At 45.1% G+C, this 18,098-nt stretch overlaps 1 protein-coding gene across 1 annotated transcript in view; it reads right to left on the reverse strand.

Annotated features, from left to right (window-relative positions):
* MYO1E (myosin IE) overlaps nucleotides 1–17,235 on the reverse strand; it is a 211,096-nt gene extending 193,861 nt beyond the window's left edge. The window contains exon 1 of the mRNA XM_049773610.1: nucleotides 17,130–17,235. Within this exon, the coding sequence (XP_049629567.1) occupies nucleotides 17,130–17,132 (3 nt within the window). The 5' untranslated portion in view covers nucleotides 17,133–17,235. The remainder of the gene's footprint in view (nucleotides 1–17,129) is intronic.
* Nucleotides 17,236–18,098: the final 863 nt, after the last annotated feature.

Below are 18,098 nucleotides of genomic sequence, written 5' to 3' on the forward strand. Positions count from 1 at the left end.
AAAACACTAAAGGAATCATTTCCAGTTGTTCAGTGGGATTTGTTCCCAGGATGCAAGGATGGCTCAACACCCATAAAGCAATCAGTGTGGCACCACATCCACAAAATGTGAAGATTGGCCAAACATTCAAGTTGGGAGATGAGTTCCCTTCGTAGAGACATAGTTTTAAACTTCCTAGTTTAAAAGGAAAAGAAAGTAAATTAATGTGACAAGTCCAGAGAGCCATAGAATTTTTTTTTTACCTATGTCCAAGGCTAAATTAATATCCTTAAAGTCATATATGATTGGCAAGCACACAAATAAGCAGCCTGTGGCCCATAGAACAAGAGGCCGACACACGGGTATTTGGGGAAACCGCTATGGTTCCTAAAGACATAACTTCCACCAAAGGAAAATGAAGTACTTTTGTATATGTGAGGAATGTGTTACTCCACATACACGGCTCAGTGCTGGCCACAAAAGCAGAAGCATGAATAGGAAAAACCATCTCGGCCATCAGGCACCTGGCACAACCTGGCCTAGCAGAATTCATAGTTTCCAGGGGTTAGATTTACTAAAAAAAAAATGTTTGTGTAGGGGCGGAGAAATAGTACAGTGGGTTGAGCACTTACTCTGCTGGTAGCTGACACAGTTCAGTCCTCAAAGCTATATACAACCCCCTGAACCCCCTCAGGAGTGAGTGACCCCCTGACTGCAAGGTTGGGAATAAGCCTTGAGCTGGGTATGACCCAAAACCCAAAAAGTAAAATAATAAGATAATGTTTGTTCTTTACACAAAGCTCTCTTTAACAGAAGATGCCTTTTCTTCCTGTTAGCATCTGAATCTACTTTTATTTCCCAACAACAACAAAGGGCCATTCAAAAGTCATCCTGAAGTTCCTTAATAGAAGAAACACACTGCTGCTGCCTGAGCACTGAGACAAGAGACAAACAGCAGCGCTGTTCACACATCAGGGGTTGTGGGGGATTTGGTCATACAAGGGGCATGCAGGGGCTAAGCAGGAAAAACAAACTGCCCTCCATCGTTGTATTTGGTTGAAAGGAGAACAGGCACATTTCAGCACCAGAGCATTCCTCAATCTTAGACTCAAAAATAGCTTAATAGTTTCTATATATATATATTTTTTTTGGTTTTGGGGCCACACCCAGCTGTGCTCAGGGGTTACTCCTGGCTGTCTGCTCAGAAATAGCTCCTGGCAGGCACGGGGGACCATATGGGACACCGGGATTCGAACCAACCACCTTTGGTCCTGGATCGGCTGCTTGCAAGGCAAACACCACTGTGCTATCTCTCCGGGCCCAATAGTTTCTATATTTAAGTCCAAAACTTCTTGAAGCAAAGGAATCGTCTACTTGATCACTAAAAACAATACCAGGACCAGCGAGAGAGCTCCAAGAGCTAGAGTGTAAGCAACTCAGCACCTCACAGTCCCAGAGAACTCCCCAGAACTGAAAAAAAAAAAAAAAAAAAAAGTAAAAATAATCTTTGTTTTTTTCCTTTTTGGTCCTTAACATCAGATGATCCAGACATTCTGTTCAAATTAATACTGCACCAAACTGCTATCAACATCAAAAGCATACAATTAAATTACTAGGAGAAATCCTAACATTTATCTTCAGTTATGTATATAAGAACGATTGAACTAAGTTTCTTGCGGGGATCTCATTGCACTTGTTTTCCTGTTACTCTGAACCCAGTTGAGTGAGGTCCATACTTTCTAAAATGGCTTTACTCTGGTGTTCATCCCCAGTGTTGTATCTTCTAGTCCCAAAACCAGAAAAGGAAACCCCAGGGGTTCCAGAACCTTGCTATGCTGGACAATGTCCTGAGGTCTCACGTATCCGCCCTGGTATGACTGACTAAAACAACTAAGAATCAATCATTTTTGTTAAATAGCATATATTTTATCAAATTTAAATCTGCTATATGAAAGATCTTGTTTAGAGAAACAAAATAAAAGGTACAAAGTTGGAAAACACTTGCAAACGAAAAACTGAAAGTTAAAATAAAGGTTGTGGCCATTCTAACACAATCAATGATGGGGGGGGGGGGGTTGGGTCACACCTGGCCGCGCTCAAGGGTTACTCCTTACTCTGTGCTCAGAAATCGCTCTTGGCAGGCTCTGGGGACCATGTGGGATGCTGGGATTCGAACCACCAAATGGGCCAGCCGCTTGCAAGGCAAACGCCCTTCCTCTTTACTATCTCTCCAACCCCCCAGAATCAATGATTTTTAAATCAACCTGTCTCCCCAATCAAATGTAAAATATGAAATGATGAGGTATTTTAAAAGACTTGGGTTCCAAAGTTTCAGAGTTAGAAAGAACTTACTTTTGCTTTTGGAAGAATATCGCATTAGCACACCTGGTCTCTCAGGTCCCAGTTGTCAGACTGAACAATATTCAAGCTCTCACTGTACCTTTGGGTTTCCAAAGGCAAACCAAAGCGTACACAGTACAGGAATGAAATGAATGGCTGTCTCAATCTCTGCTTAGGCAAGTCCAAGCTCTGCTCTATCTCTTCCCTGTCAATTTTCTTATCTCGTCCCTATCTATCCCCTCCCCATCTCTGCTCCACACTGGGTGCATCTGAACAGAGGGACACCCTACTAACTTTCACTCCCCCAGGGTCTGCTAAGACACATCATTTGATCATGTTGTAACTGATCTTCTTTTGAAGAGTCTTCTCCACTTAGACAATTTCTTATCTCCAACCTCCCTCCCCTCCTTCCTTCCTTCCCTCTCTATACCTCCCTTCCTTCTTTCCCTCTCTATACCTCCCTCCCTCCCTCCCTCCCTCCCTCCCTCCCTTCCTTCCTTCCTTCCTTCCTTCCTTCCTTCCTTCCTTCCTTCCTTCCTTCCTTCCTTCCTTCCTTTATTCCTTCTTTATTTTGTGCACCTCCCAAATTGTGTTCAAGGGTTCTGGGGTATACCACTGGAATTCTGGAGAACTGGGAGGATCAGCTGGGGATTACTGGGGTCTGCAGCACCAGGATGGAGTGCACAACACTCCCTAATGTCTGTTCTATCTTCGAATCCCCCAAAAGAGTTCATGATTAAAGCCCTTTCCACAGTGCTTTGACTTTGTGCCCTGGTGGCCCTGGGAAGTCAGGGCTGACCTCACTCAGCCATCAACACCAGTTCCATGATTCGAGACAGCCAGAGTCCCTATTTCAGGGGTGATTCTTAGAGCTCTACTTTCCCAACTGTGGCTTTCCTAAGATGGGTGAAAAAAAGCTCATTTCTCTGAATGCCCCCCCCCAAACTTCTCCTTTGCCAAAATAAAGCCTCAAGTTAAAATTCAAAACGCAATTTATGTATCATTATTACAGAATGTGCTTATAAGATCAAGATGTTTATTTTTAATACCTTTGTGTTTAACCTTTAACCCCTTATTTGCTCTGTAAACATTAAGCCTTAGCAAAGCTAGTTAGTAGAAACATTAAAAACCCAAGTCATTGGGGCCGGGCGGTGGCGCTGGAAATAAGGTGCCTGCCTTGCCTGCGCTAGCCTAGGACGGACCGCGGTTCGATCCCCCCGCGTCCCATATGGTCCCCCAAGCCAGGAGCAACTTCTGAGCACATAGCCAGGAGTAACCCCTGAGTGTCACAGGGTGTGGCCCAAAAACCAAAAAAAAAAAAACAAAACAACCCAAGTCATCTTAATCAAACTAAAAAAAACAAGTTACTGGGGTTTTTGTTTGTTTGTTGTTTTGTTTTTTTAAAGTGGGCTAGAGGCTAGAGCACTTGACTTACAGACCACAAATCCAGATTTAATCACTGGCATGCCATAAGATCCCCAAACACTACTAGGAATGATTCCTAAGTACAGACCAGGAGAAACCCCTGAGCATTGCCAGGTGTGGCTGCCGTGTGTGTGTGTGTGTGTGTGTGTGTGTGTGTGTGTGTGTGTGTGTGTGTGTGTGTGTGAAAACATGACTAAACATAACGACTATATACTATATATGTAGTTATACTATATATAAAAATTTGAATATATTATATCCCATTGTAATACTTTGCCATTTTTTATTTTTAATAATATTTTTATTTTAAACATAGTGGCTTACATATCATTGACAATAATATTTTAGGTACATATTAACATAAAATCAGGGGTATTCCCATCACCGAATTGTCCTCCCTCCACCTCCGTTCCCGTCCTGCCTCCCATAACTTCCTCTTTCACCCCCGGGGCTGCTAGCATGAATGGTCCTCTCTGTGCCCAGCTTACTACTTAGTGATCCTACACCTGTTTGGTCTTGGTACCTCCCTTATTTCCCCCTCTAATTGGGAGGCGAGACTAGATAGTTTAAGTTATGTGGTGCTTTGCAATTTTATAGAGGCTTTAAAATATGGCTACTGGGGACCAGACAGATAGTACTGGAGCAGAGTACTTCCTTTTGCAAGTGGCTAACATGGGTTCAATACAGGCACACCATAGGGTCCCCCAAACTCCACCAGGAGTGATTCCTGAGCACAAAGCCCTGAGTAAGCACTGAATGCTGCTGGGTGTGTTCCCCAAACAAATATGCTTTTTGTTTTCTCTTTGGGCCACACCTGGCAGTGCTCAAGGGTTACTGGCTATCTGCTCAGGAATCATTCTTGGCCGGATCATTTGAGATTTCAGGGATCAAATCAGGGTCAGCATAATGCTAGGCAAGTGCTGCTCATTATACAGACCCAGGATAACCCTGAAACAAATCTCATGTTCATGAAATCCACTTGAGAAAAGTGCACTGAATGCTATGCAACAGCGATGGCAGGTATGAAGGAGTGCACCATCCCTGAAAGTGGTAAGAGTGAGTAGGAGAGAGAAGTTCAACTTAAAGCTTTATTCCACTATCACTCCAGCCCATCACCGTATTTTTGGTCATTGGGTTTTTGGTGGTGGTGGTGGTGCTTTTGGTTTTTAAGCCACACACAGCAGCCAGGGTTTTTCCTGGCTCTCAACTCAGGAGTTACTCCTGGCAGATTTGGGACTATATGGGATGCCGAGGATTGAACCTAGGTCAGCTGCATGCAAGGTAAGTGCCCTACCCAATGTACTATTGCCCCAGCCCAAATACGTATGCTTGTTTAAGCTGAAATCACGTGAAGTCTTCATGTGTTCTTATTAGGGCCCAGGGCCCAGTCCTGGTCTCATCAGGAAAAGTAGAGTTACATACTCATTTTGTCCTCATGTCCTGCATGATCACACAATACAGGCATTAACAGGAGCTCAAGGCTGTGTGCTCAGAATGCCTTTACTGAAAGGCTGCTGTTGTTGCTGCTACTCATTACACAGACCCAGGATAACCCTGACACAGATCTCAAGTTCATGAAATCCACCTGAGAAAAGTGCACTGAATGCTATGTAACAGCAATGACATCTTCCCTGAAGGTGGTAGCAAGAGAAGCTCAATGTAAAGCTTCATCCCATACAGAATAGTCTACACACTATGTTTCGATGGTTCCCAAGAGTAACAGTAGCTTCTCCAGATTGAAGAGCCTAGAACCCAGAGACGGAGATTACCAGGCACCTCCCACTCTGAAGGGAAACCCAATCCCCATCAATAAAAGATCTAACTCCACTCCCGAATACAGGACACTCCCTAAAGGAGGCATTATTAAGACACTACCCAAGATTTACAACCAGTAGGCTGCTAACAGCTGACTTGAGAGGTGTTGGACTTCTTTGAGATAATAGAATGTTTTAAAAACCAGCAGCTCTAGACTTAAAAGGGAACTTGCAGCTTCTCCAGGAAGGTAGACACTTGGTAATATATGCCTCCTGTGACCAGACTAGGCTGTTGTTACGGAGCAGCCTCTTTAGGTGAGTGAGAGTGAGAGTGAGAGACAGACAGACAGACAGACAGACGGAGAGAGAGAGAGAGAGAGAGAGAGAGAGAGAGAGAGAGAGAGAGAGAGAGAGAGAGAGAGAGAGAGAGAGAGAGAGAGAGAGAGAGAGAGAGAGAGAGAGAACCAACCTGGCAATGCTCAGTGGTTTCTCAGTGTTCTGCACTTAATCATTCCTAGCAATGTTTGGGGACCCTATGGGATGCCACTGATCAAATCTGGATTGGTGGTCTGTAAGTCTCTCTGGCCTACTTTAAAAAATAAATGAGGTGTCTCGCTGGGGCTGTGAGTTTTCTGTTGGAGTTGTGGATTGTGCTGGTTTCTTTGCTTGGCAGACACTTGGGGGCCTCCCCAGGCATCCCCTGACGGCTTGCCTCGGCTGAGGTGAGTGTTTGGGGGCCGGAGTTGCAGATCAGGCTGACTGCTGGACCCCTAGGCCCGGCAGACATTTTGGGACCTCCCCCAGCCTGCATCAACCTGGGAACTTTGACCTGATTCAGCATTAATCTCTTCAAGGCGTGTCTCGCTGGGGCTGTGAGTTTTCTGTTGGAGTTGTGGATTGTGCTGGTTTCTTTGCTTGGCAGACACTTGGGGGCCTCCCCAGGCATCCCCTGACGGCTTGCCTCGGCTGAGGTGAGTGTTTGGGGGCCGGAGTTGCAGATCAGGCTGACTGCTGGACCCCTAGGCCCGGCAGACATTTTGGGACCTCCCCCAGCCTGCATCAACCTGGGAACTTTGACCTGATTCAGCATTAATCTCTTCAAGGCGTGTCTCGCTGGGGCTGTGAGTTTTCTGTTGGAGTTGTGGATTGTGCTGGTTTCTTTGCTTGGCAGACACTTGGGGGCCTCCCCAGGCATCCCCTGACGGCTTGCCTCGGCTGAGGTGAGTGTTTGGGGGCCGGAGTTGCAGATCAGGCTGACTGCTGGACCCCTAGGCCCGGCAGACATTTTGGGACCTCCCCCAGCCTGCATCAACCTGGGAACTTTGACCTGATTCAGCATTAATCTCTTCAAGGCGTGTCTCGCTGGGGCTGTGAGTTTTCTGTTGGAGTTGTGGATTGTGCTGGTTTCTTTGCTTGGCAGACACTTGGGGGCCTCCCCAGGCATCCCCTGACGGCTTGCCTCGGCTGAGGTGAGTGTTTGGGGGCCGGAGTTGCAGATCAGGCTGACTGCTGGACCCCTAGGCCCGGCAGACATTTTGGGACCTCCCCCAGCCTGCATCAACCTGGGAACTTTGACCTGATTCAGCATTAATCTCTTCAAGGCGTGTCTCGCTGGGGCTGTGAGTTTTCTGTTGGAGTTGTGGATTGTGCTGGTTTCTTTGCTTGGCAGACACTTGGGGGCCTCCCCAGGCATCCCCTGACGGCTTGCCTCGGCTGAGGTGAGTGTTTGGGGGCCGGAGTTGCAGATCAGGCTGACTGCTGGACCCCTAGGCCCGGCAGACATTTTGGGACCTCCCCCAGCCTGCATCAACCTGGGAACTTTGACCTGATTCAGCATTAATCTCTTCAAGGCGTGTCTCGCTGGGGCTGTGAGTTTTCTGTTGGAGTTGTGGATTGTGCTGGTTTCTTTGCTTGGCAGACACTTGGGGGCCTCCCCAGGCATCCCCTGACGGCTTGCCTCGGCTGAGGTGAGTGTTTGGGGGCCGGAGCGCGGCCGCTCCGCTGCGCTTCGCGGCCGCGCACTCCACCTCGCCAATGAGTACCACCACAACACGTAGAAAAACCCACAGCGTAAGCGAGACAATGGGGAGACTACGCAGACCAACTTCAACCATAGAGAATGAAGATGGAAACTCTGATGACCCAACAACGACCAACTACCTAAGCAGTCTTTCAGAAATGGAGTTTAGAGACGAAATATGGAGGTTGCTATCAGATATCAAAGAAAGTATAAATCAGAGCACTAATAAAAATCAAGAGAATATGAAGACAGAAATCAGAAAACTCCAAACTGAAATATCAGATCAGATAACAGGTCTGAAAAACTCAATAGACGAATTGAAGAACATAATGGATGAGTTTTCCAACAGGTTAACAGCAGCTGAGGACAGAATTAGTGCTTTAGAAGATGAGATGCATAACAACTTTACACAGCAGAAGAGATTAGAAAAAAACCTCAAATCAAATGATCAGACAATGGAAAATTTACTCAAAGAATATGAGAAGATGAAAATAGAAGTCTTTGATAAGCTCAACAGAAACAACTTCAGAATCATTGGAGTTCCAGAGACCCAAGAAGAAAATCTTCAGGAAGAATCAATGGTTAAGAACATCATCACAGAGAAACTACCAGAGCTAAAGAAAACATGTGACCAAATCCTGCATGCCCGAAGAGTACCAGCTAAAAAAGACCCCAGTAGAAACACCCCAAGACACATCCTAATCACCATGATGAAACCCACCGATAGAGATAGAATACTGCAAGCAGCAAGATCGAAAAGGGAAATTACATTCCACGGAGCATCCTTGAAATTTACAGCAGACCTGTCACCAGAAACACTCAAGGCCAGAAGGCAGTGGTGGGACGTAGTGGCAAAACTCAATGAAATAAATGCTTCGCCAAGAATATTGCACCCAGCAAAACTAAGTTTCAGGTTTGACGGATGTATACACGGCTTCACAGATAAACAACAGCTCAAAATCTTTGCAGACTCAAAACCAGCCTTAAAAGAAAAACTGAAAGATCTACTCTAAAAACAAGACAGAACAAAAAACACACCAAACTTCTACACAAAGATGGCAATAAATCCCATGACAATTATTTCTCTCAATGTCAATGGACTAAATGCACCAGTTAAGAGGCACAGAGTGGCGAAATGGATCAAAAAACTGAAGCCAACCTTCTGCTGTCTACAAGAAACACACCTGAATAGTCAGAATAAACATAGACTCAAAATCAAAGGCTGGAGGAAAATCATTCAAGCAAACAACACCCTTAAAAAAGCGGGGGTGGCCATACTAATATCAGATGACACAAACTTTATACTCAGAAAAATTGTAAGGGACAAAGATGGATATTATGTACTAATCAAGGGATTTGTACAGCAAGAAGAAATCACTCTCCTAAACATATACGCACCGAATGAGGGTCCAGCAAAGTATTTAATACAATTGTTGACAAATCTGAAGAAGGATATCAATAATAACACAATAATTGTGGGAGACCTCAACACAGGCTTGTCAACACTTGATAGGTCAACCAAATGGAAACCCAACAAAAATATACTAGACCTGCAAAAAGAAATGGATGAAAGAGGCCTAGTAGATATATATAGGGCACTCTATCCTCAGAAACCTGGATACACATTCTTTTCCAATGTACATGGATCATTCTCCAGGATAGATCATGTGCTGGCACATAAAACATACCTCCATAAAATAAAAAAGATAGACATTTTGCAGGCTGCCTTTGCTGACCACAAGGCTCTGAAGTTAGATGTGAACTGCAAAGGGACACAGAAGAAAAAATTTAACACCTGGAAGTTAAACAGCCTCATACTCAATAACCAGTGGGTCCGAGATGAAATCAAGGAGGAAATCAAAAGGTTCCTGGAAACAAATGACAATAAAGACACAAACTATCAGAACTTATGGGACACAGCAAAAGCAGTACTGAGAGGAAAATTTATAGCTTTGCAAGCACACATCAGGAAGGAAGAAGGAGCTTACCTGAGTAGCTTAATGACACAGCTAATAGAACTAGAAAGTGCTCAACAAAAGGACCCAAAAATAGGGAGACAGAAGGAAATAACAAAGCTGAGAGCAGAAATCAACGAAGTGGAAACCCAAAAAACAATCCGAAAGATCAACGAAAGCAGAAGTTGGTTCTTTGAAAAAATAAACAAGATTGATAGACCATTGGCAAAACTCACAAAGCAAAAGAAAGAGAGAAACTTGATAACGCGTATTAGAAATGAGAAGGGGGAGATCACTACAGATACTGCAGAGATTCAAAGGGTATTCAGAGAATACTTTGAGAAACTCTATGCCACTAAATATGAGAACCTGGAAGAAATGGATAAATTTCTGAACTCATATAACCTTCCACGGTTGAATAAAGAAGAGGTAGCATATCTAAACACCCCCATCACTATTGAGGAAATTAAAACTGTAATCAAAAATTTACCCAAAAACAAAAGCCCAGGCCCTGATGGATTCACGAATGAATTCTTTCAAACCTTTCAAGAGGAACTACTACCAATGCTGGCCAGGCTCTTTTATGAAATCGAAAAAACAGGAATACTTCCAAATAGCTTTTATGAAGCCAACATCACCTTAATACCAAAACCTGATAGAGATGCTGCCAAAAAAGAAAATTACAGACCAATATCCCTGATGAACACAGATGCAAAGATCCTCAACAAAATCCTGGCGAACAGGATCCAGTGCCTCATCAAGAAGATCATTCACTTTGATCAAGTAGGTTTCATCCCAGGAATGCAAGGATGGTTTAACATCCGTAAATCTATTAATATAATACACAACATAAACAACAACAAAAATAAAAATCACATGGTCATATCAATAGATGCAGAAAAAGCATTTGATAAGGTTCAACACCCATTCTTGATTAAAACTCTCAGCAAGATAGGAATAAAAGGAACCTTTCTCAATATAGTCAAAGCCATCTACCAGAAGCCAGTGGCAAATATTATCCTCAATGGAGAAAAACTAAAATCCTTTCCTCTAAATTCTGGTACAAGACAAGGCTGTCCTCTCTCACCACTCCTATTCAACATAGCACTGGAAGTACTTGCTATAGCGATTAGGCAAGAAAAAGATATCAAGGGAATTCAGATAGGAAAGGAAGAAGTCAAGCTCTCACTGTTTGCAGATGACATGATACTCTACTTAGAAAACCCTAAAGACTCTACCAAAAAGCTTCTAGAAATAATAGATTTGTATAGCAAAGTGGCAGGATACAAAATTAACACACAAAAATCAATGGCCTTTTTATACACGAATAATGATAGGGAAGAAATGGACATTAAGAGAACAATCCCATTCACATTAGTTCCACACAAACTCAAATATCTTGGAGTCAACCTGACTAAAGATGTGAAGGATCTATACAAAGAAAACTACAAAACACTGCTCCAAGAAATAAGAGAGGACACGCGGAAATGGAAACACATACCATGCTCATGGATTGGCAGGATCAACATCATTAAAATGGCAATACTTCCAAAAGCATTGTACAGATTTAACGCGATTCCTCTAAAGATACCCATGACATTTTTCAAAGAAGTGGATCAAATACTTCTGAAATTCATCTGGAACAACAAACAACCTCGAATAGCTAAAGCACTCCTTGGGAAAAGGAATATGGGAGGCATTACTTTCCCCAATTTTAAGTTGTATTACAAAGCAACAGTTATAAAAACAGCATGGTATTGGAATAAAAACAGACCCTCAGATCAGTGGAATAGGCTTGAGTACTCAGAGAAGGTTCCTCAGACATATAACCACCTTGTTTTTGATAAAGGAGCAAAAAATCCTAAATGGAGCAGGGAAAGCCTATTCAACAAGTGGTGTTGGCACAACTGGTTAACCACTTGCAAAAAAGCGAACTCAGACCCCCAGCTAACACCATATACAAAGGTAAAATCCAAATGGATTAAAGACCTTGATATCAGAACTGAAACTATAAGGTATATAGAACAACATGTAGGTGAAACACTCCAGGACATTGAGACTAAAGGCATCTTTAAGGAGGAGACAGCACTTTCCAAGCAAGTGGAAGCAGAGATAAACAGATGGGACTATATTAAGCTGAAAAGCTTCTGCATCTCAAAGGAAATAGCGCCCAGAATACAAAGGCCACCCACTGAGTGGGAGAAATTATTCACCCAATACACATCAGATAAAGGGCTAATATCCAAAATTTACAAGGTACTGACAGAACTATACAAGAAAAAAACAACTAACCCCATCAAAAAATGGGGAGAAGAAATGAACAGACACTTTGAAAAAGAAGAAAGGCAAATGGCCAAAAGGCACATGAAAAGATGTTCAACATCACTAATCGTCAGGGAGATGCAAATCAAAACTACTATGAGGTACCACCTCACGCCACTGAGATTGGCACACATCACAAGAAAGGAAAACAAGCAGTGCTGGCGGGGATGTGGAGAGAAAGGAACTCTTTTTCACTGCTGGTGGGAATGCCGTCTAGTACAACCTTTATGGAAAGCGATATGGAGATTCCTTCACAAACTGGAAATTGAGCTTCCATACGATCCAGCTATACCACTCCTAGGAATATACCCAAGAAACACAAAAATACAATACAAAAAACCCTTCCTTACTCCTATATTCATTGCAGCGCTATTTACAATAGCCAGACTCTGGAAACAACCAAGATGCCCTTCAACAGATGAGTGGCTGAAGAAACTGTGGTACATATACACAATGGAATACTATGCAGCCATCAGGAGAGATGAAGTCATGAAATTTTCCAATACATGGATGTACATGGAATCTATTATGCTGAGTGAAGTAAGTCAGAGGGAGAGAGAAAGACGCAGAATGGTTTCACTCATCTATGGGCTTTAAGAAAAATGAAGGACATTTTTAACAATATCTCAGAGACAAGAGAGATGAGGGCTGGTAGGTGCAGCTCAGGACATGCAGCTCATCACATAGAGTGATGAGTGCAGTTGCAGAGATGACTACACTGAAAACTATCATAAAATGTGAATGAATGAGGGAAGTAGAAAGCCTGTCTCGAGTACAGGTGTAGGGGGGTGGGGAGGAGGGAGATCTGGGAAATTGGTGGTGGGAATGTTACACCGGTGAAGGGGGGGTGCTCTTTACATGACTGTAATCATACAACTATAATCATGTTTGTAATCACGGTGTTTAAATAAAGATAAAAAATAAAAAATAAAAACCCAAAAAAAAAAAAAAAAAAAAAAAAAAAAATAAATTAGGACAGTGAATTCAGGACATTCTGTGATCATAAGAATATCTAGATGACACATAATAAGGTATGTCATAAGTGGCTGGTTTGTTACAGATGTTACTTTCTTTTATAATTATTTTATTTAATTAAAAAGCATGGTTTATAAAAAAAAAAAAAAAAAAAAAAAAAAAAATAAATGAATAAATAAACAAAACCCACAGTAACTTTTTTTTTTTCAGTTTGATTAAGATGACTTTTGCAATTAGTGGATTGTTATTGTTTCTGGCAGTGCTCAGGGCTTACTCCTCACTCTGTGCTCAGGGGTCGCTCCTGGTGATAGTTGGAGAGTACATTTAGGGATTCAAACAATAGTTGGCCAAGTACAAGGCAACCAGATTTGCAAAGTTATTCTTTAGAGGGCAGCCTCAGCCACCTAAAATTGTATCCTGACCTTGCAGAAATTTGAATCAGCAGTCAGTGATATAAATGAAAACCAACAACAACAACATTCTCCTCAACCCATATGCAATTGTTGAAGAGGTGTCTTTCAGGTTCTGCAACTGTTGGTTCCAGTTTGACTCCATCCCATCCACACCAGATACTTGCCCAGGGCTATTCCAGAGGATCTCAGAAGCTGACCCAGGCCTCCACCCAGAACTTCTCTATCTCTGAAGTGAATTTACCCATTCAGTCCTAACTAACTGGTAAGTCTGTCCTCTATATTTATATCATGGCTGCAGTTTACTCCCAGGTACTACACAAGGAACAAGAAACACATCTCACACACATTCTGAGTTGATGACTAACTCATATTTACCCAAGAGTTTCAATATACTCTAAGTGACATAAATTAATCAATATTCCTGGGTTCAAAGTCCATTAGAAGGTCAAATTGCTAAAAGCAGAACTTCTCTATTTAGCTAATGCCAGAGTCTATGAAGGAAACCTCAGGTACATGTTAATAATAATTAAAAGGAAATTACTGTATACTCCTAATTAATCCACAAGCTCTAAATCATAAAGGCACATGGAGTTGGGTGTGTGGTGCTTTTTTTTTTGGGGGGGGAGTAGGAAAGGAAGTTGGTGGTGTAGTTTTCTTGGTCTCATAAAGAAAACCATTGCCTGAAAGGTTTGGCGTGTTTTTGTTGTTTTTCTTTGTTTTGAGGGCTAGGGACCAAAGTACTTGTACAAGACAAGTCTCTCCCACTGAGTCACACCCTGACCCCCCACATCCATGTTCCTGATTCTCCAAAGATGGTGATAAGTATTCCAAAGTAAAATTTCAGGAGGAAGAGGCCAATGATAACATATCCATCGTGCTGTGAGTCAGAAAATGACAGCCTTCCGCATGAGTCACATTGAATGATCCTGGAAGGGCCTCAGGCACAGGTGGAGAATGTTCCTGATAAACTAGCAGAGGATCCCATGTAAGAAATGCACAGTACTGTCCCCAGAATCCCAACCCAGCCTGAGGAACCCCTTTTTCCAGGCCAGTCCCCAGCCATGCCTTGTTTTACTGCTGTCCCAGGCAACTGAAGGGCACAGCTGAGCCCCGGCATAGATATGGAACCCAAAAAGGAAGGGTCATGGCTGGAAGGCATTTTCTGTTTCATCAGTAACTAATCAGAAGTTTCTCATCAGGGCAAGAAATGAGTAGAAAGGTTGCACAGAGAGGACTCAAGTTCAATACCGGGTGTCCCATATGGTACCCCAAGCCCTTTACTAAGAGTGATCCTTGAGTGCAGAGCCAGGAGTGAGCCTTGAGCAACCCCGGATGTGGCCCTCTACCCCCCAAAAATTTTAAAAAATAAATAAAGCTTCCATCCATAATCTAGGATGCTCTGTTCTAGGGCCCTTTCACTTTACCCAAACGAACAACTTCCAGTGGGACAAGAAAGTTTCCCTTTGCTGTGTGCCACCAGCTGTTTGAACTTCTCTGTCCAGGAGCCAGGGCCCTGTGGCTGCATCTCACATACTGCTAGGCTCTCACAGTCCACAGCAGGACTATTGGTGCTGCTGGCAGAGAACCCAGGTCCAACAGACAATCCTTTTAACTCAGGGAACTGCCCTTTTCCCCAGGTGCCACCTCCTCTCCAATGCCCTTCAGAGCCTCTATTTACTTTAACAGCAATTGGAACAGGCTAGCCAGGAAATTTCCAACTTCTCTATGAAAGGCATCTGAGTCTGTCCTGGGTGAAAAACTGAGTTTCACTATGGAAGGGAAAGTTCATTTCATTCTTTAGTATTTAAATTCAGTAACATTCTTTAAGTACTTGACATGACGACTATTTTATTTGTTTGGTTTTGGGGCCACACCCAGCAGTGTTCAGGGCTTGCTTCATGTCTGATCTCAGAGATCTCTTCCTCCATCTCTTATTCTTTGCCCACAAAGAGTAAGACACTCTACAGACACTCTACAGAGTGTCGGGTTCGAATCCACCTTGGTCACACATATGGGCAAGCACCTTACGCTCTGAACTATCTCTCAATAAATTCTTATGTTTAAGCATATCATAAAATTTTAAATAGTATTTGTTGAATTACAGAAACAAAGTGACAGTACAAGGACTCACACTGCTTGGATTCAAGGGGCAAGTTAAGAGGCTTCTATAGTGGAAGAGGTTCCAAAAGTAATGTGGGGTGTTCTTAAAATCTAAAACCCAAAGAGGACATTTATTTACAGATTGCATGTCTCAAGCGCCGGCAAAGTGACATCATTTTGGGCTTTCCAGAGTGGGTTTTGGGGGCCAGAGCAAATATCACAGCGGGTAGGACATTTGCCTTCAAAGTACCAGTTCAATCTTCAGCATCCCATAAGATCCCTCTAGACTACAAGGAGTAATTTCTAAGGGCAGAGCCAGGAGTAACCCCTGAGCACCACAGGGTATGACCCCCAAAACAGACAACACCACCACCAACAGAGTGACTTTTGATCAAAGATGCCCTTTTAAAGATTTTTTTTGTGGGCTAGTAATCATTCTCCTGAACAAACTACCAGCAAAAGGCTGCTCTGGAGTCCTGCTGGGCTTCTGCTAGTTTCCTGGCTAGGCCTGCTAAGCAGGCAGGCACACCGATTTGGAGATTAGGGCCGACCCAGCTTCCATTTCCACTTAGCTCCGCTTTCGCACTCATCAGAACACAAGCGCACCGGCCAGAAGAGGGCCAGGTCACCTCCTCCTAGGATCTGAGAAGCAGCAAGTGTGGGGACTCTGGAATCTCCCAGATTGTTTTTCCCTCTGATGGGTGCCAGCTCCTTCTTCAAAACAGTCTCCACTCCAGACAGCCCCCGCAAGAATCACACACACACACACACACACACACACACACACACACACACTGCCAGGGACACACACCAAGTCCCAGTCTCTCTCACACAGTCTTAGGGTTACCAATAGACCCACCCCAATCCCAAAGATGCACGGACACACACACATATATATATATATACACACACACACACACACACACACACACACACCCTTAAAAGTATCAGAGAGAAAAAAAAAGTATCAGAGAGGCGCTCACAAACACACACACACACACACACACACACAAATATACAAGCAACAAAATCCCAGGAACATGCATATGCATACAAGCACAAACACCAAAGTGCCAGGAACACACACCAAGTTCCAATCTCTCTCTCACACACAGTCTCAGGGTTACCAACAGACCCACCCCAAATCCCAGGGATGCAGGGGCACACCCCAAAGTCCCACAGACACACACATACCCCTTAAGCTTAAGACACCAGAGGCGCACACAAACACACGAAAATATACAAGCAACAAAATCTCAGGAACATGCATATACAAACACCAAAGTGTAGGGACACAAGTACACACGCATACACCCCCAAAGTCCCAAAGATACATACATACATACACACACACACCCCAAAGTTCCAAGAGGCACGAAGACAGCTCCTGCTATCCGGGTGCAGAGTGGGGTGTTGCCAGCGCCCCTTTCGGGCGCCAAGATCCCCAAGAACCCACGCGGGGCACAGTGGAAAAGGGTCATCCCCGGCCACGTGGAAGCCAGTGCAGGGGACCCCCAAAACACACCCCAAAAGGGTCACTCCAGCCTGGGGTGGGGGGGAAGGAGAGTCAGGCCACCACCCAGCCAGGTGCTCTCTACCTAGGCGCTCCAGCCTGCCTTTGTGCAGTCAATCCTCAGGGGGGTTTTCCAGGGACCCCTCCAGGACCTTTTCGGGTGCCGGCACCCCGACATTCCTGCACGCACCCCCCAGACGGCCAGCGATCACCCCAAGTCCCCCCAGCACCGAGGGAGAGAAACTTTCCTGGGGCGCCTGGTCCCCAAGAGCCTCGGCGGGAAGCTGCCACCCCCCAACCCAGGTGGGCACCCCGCTTCACCCCAAGACTCACCATGGTGCCTCGTCGCACCTCGGGGGCGCTTGCCGTGCGGGGAGCCGGGCCCGCACCGCCGTCTCCGGGACCGAGTCGCAAAGTTGCCCGGCGTGGCCCGCCCGCCCGCGCGGACTCCAGACACCCAAGCACTCCGCCGAGCCAATGGGCACCCAGGGGGCTCCCCAGCCAGGGGGGCGGGGCGCGGACTCGGGAGCGCGCACGCGCGCTCCGGGCCGAGAGCCGGTGGGACTGGACGCCGCACGTACGCGCGTTCTCGACGGGGACGCGCGCGCGCGCTCCCGGCGGTCTGAGCCGGACGGGACGTTCCGATGCGCGTTCCCGATGGGTCCCGGACCGCGGCGCGCGTGCGCGCTCCCGGCGGCTGAACGAGGGGGACTTGGACGCTGCGCGCTCCCGACCGCGGAGTCGCGGGGAGGGGACTTCGAGGCGGCAGCAGCAGCAGCAGCAGCAAGCAGCGCGCGCTCCCGACGGAACTCTAGGTTCGCGCGCCTCGACTTGGACTCCGGAGCCTGGGCGCCCTGCGCGGGCCGCCCGGGCGGCCTGTCCATATATGGAAAAGTCGCCGCCAGCCTGGCCAATCAGCTTCAGGCTTTTTCGCGTCACTCCTCAGGGAACCCGGTGGCAGCCAACAAGCTGGGAGCTGCTGCTCTTTTCCAAAGACCTCTGGATCCTGTAGTCCCGCAAGTCCTCAACTTCTATGGGGTGCCAAACCCGCGCTTGGAAGTTTTTGGGGGAGAGATCCTCCTGAACTAGTGGCCAGCTCTCTAACTCCTCTAATTTATTTGAAGCCTCCAAAGTGAGAAAAATCCTAAATTAGACAGTTTCTGAATTGAAAGGACTTGATTTTCCTATCCAGTTATTTTTTTTTTAAAGAAGGAAATATTTTATCAGCCAAAAAGATCAGAGTCGTGGCCACAGCCCAAAGGAAATCCTTTTTTTCTTTCCAACTTCTGGATTGTGAGGAAA

This window comes from Suncus etruscus, chromosome 5, assembly GCF_024139225.1.
Source record: "Suncus etruscus isolate mSunEtr1 chromosome 5, mSunEtr1.pri.cur, whole genome shotgun sequence".
Taxonomy (NCBI): domain Eukaryota; kingdom Metazoa; phylum Chordata; class Mammalia; order Eulipotyphla; family Soricidae; genus Suncus; species Suncus etruscus.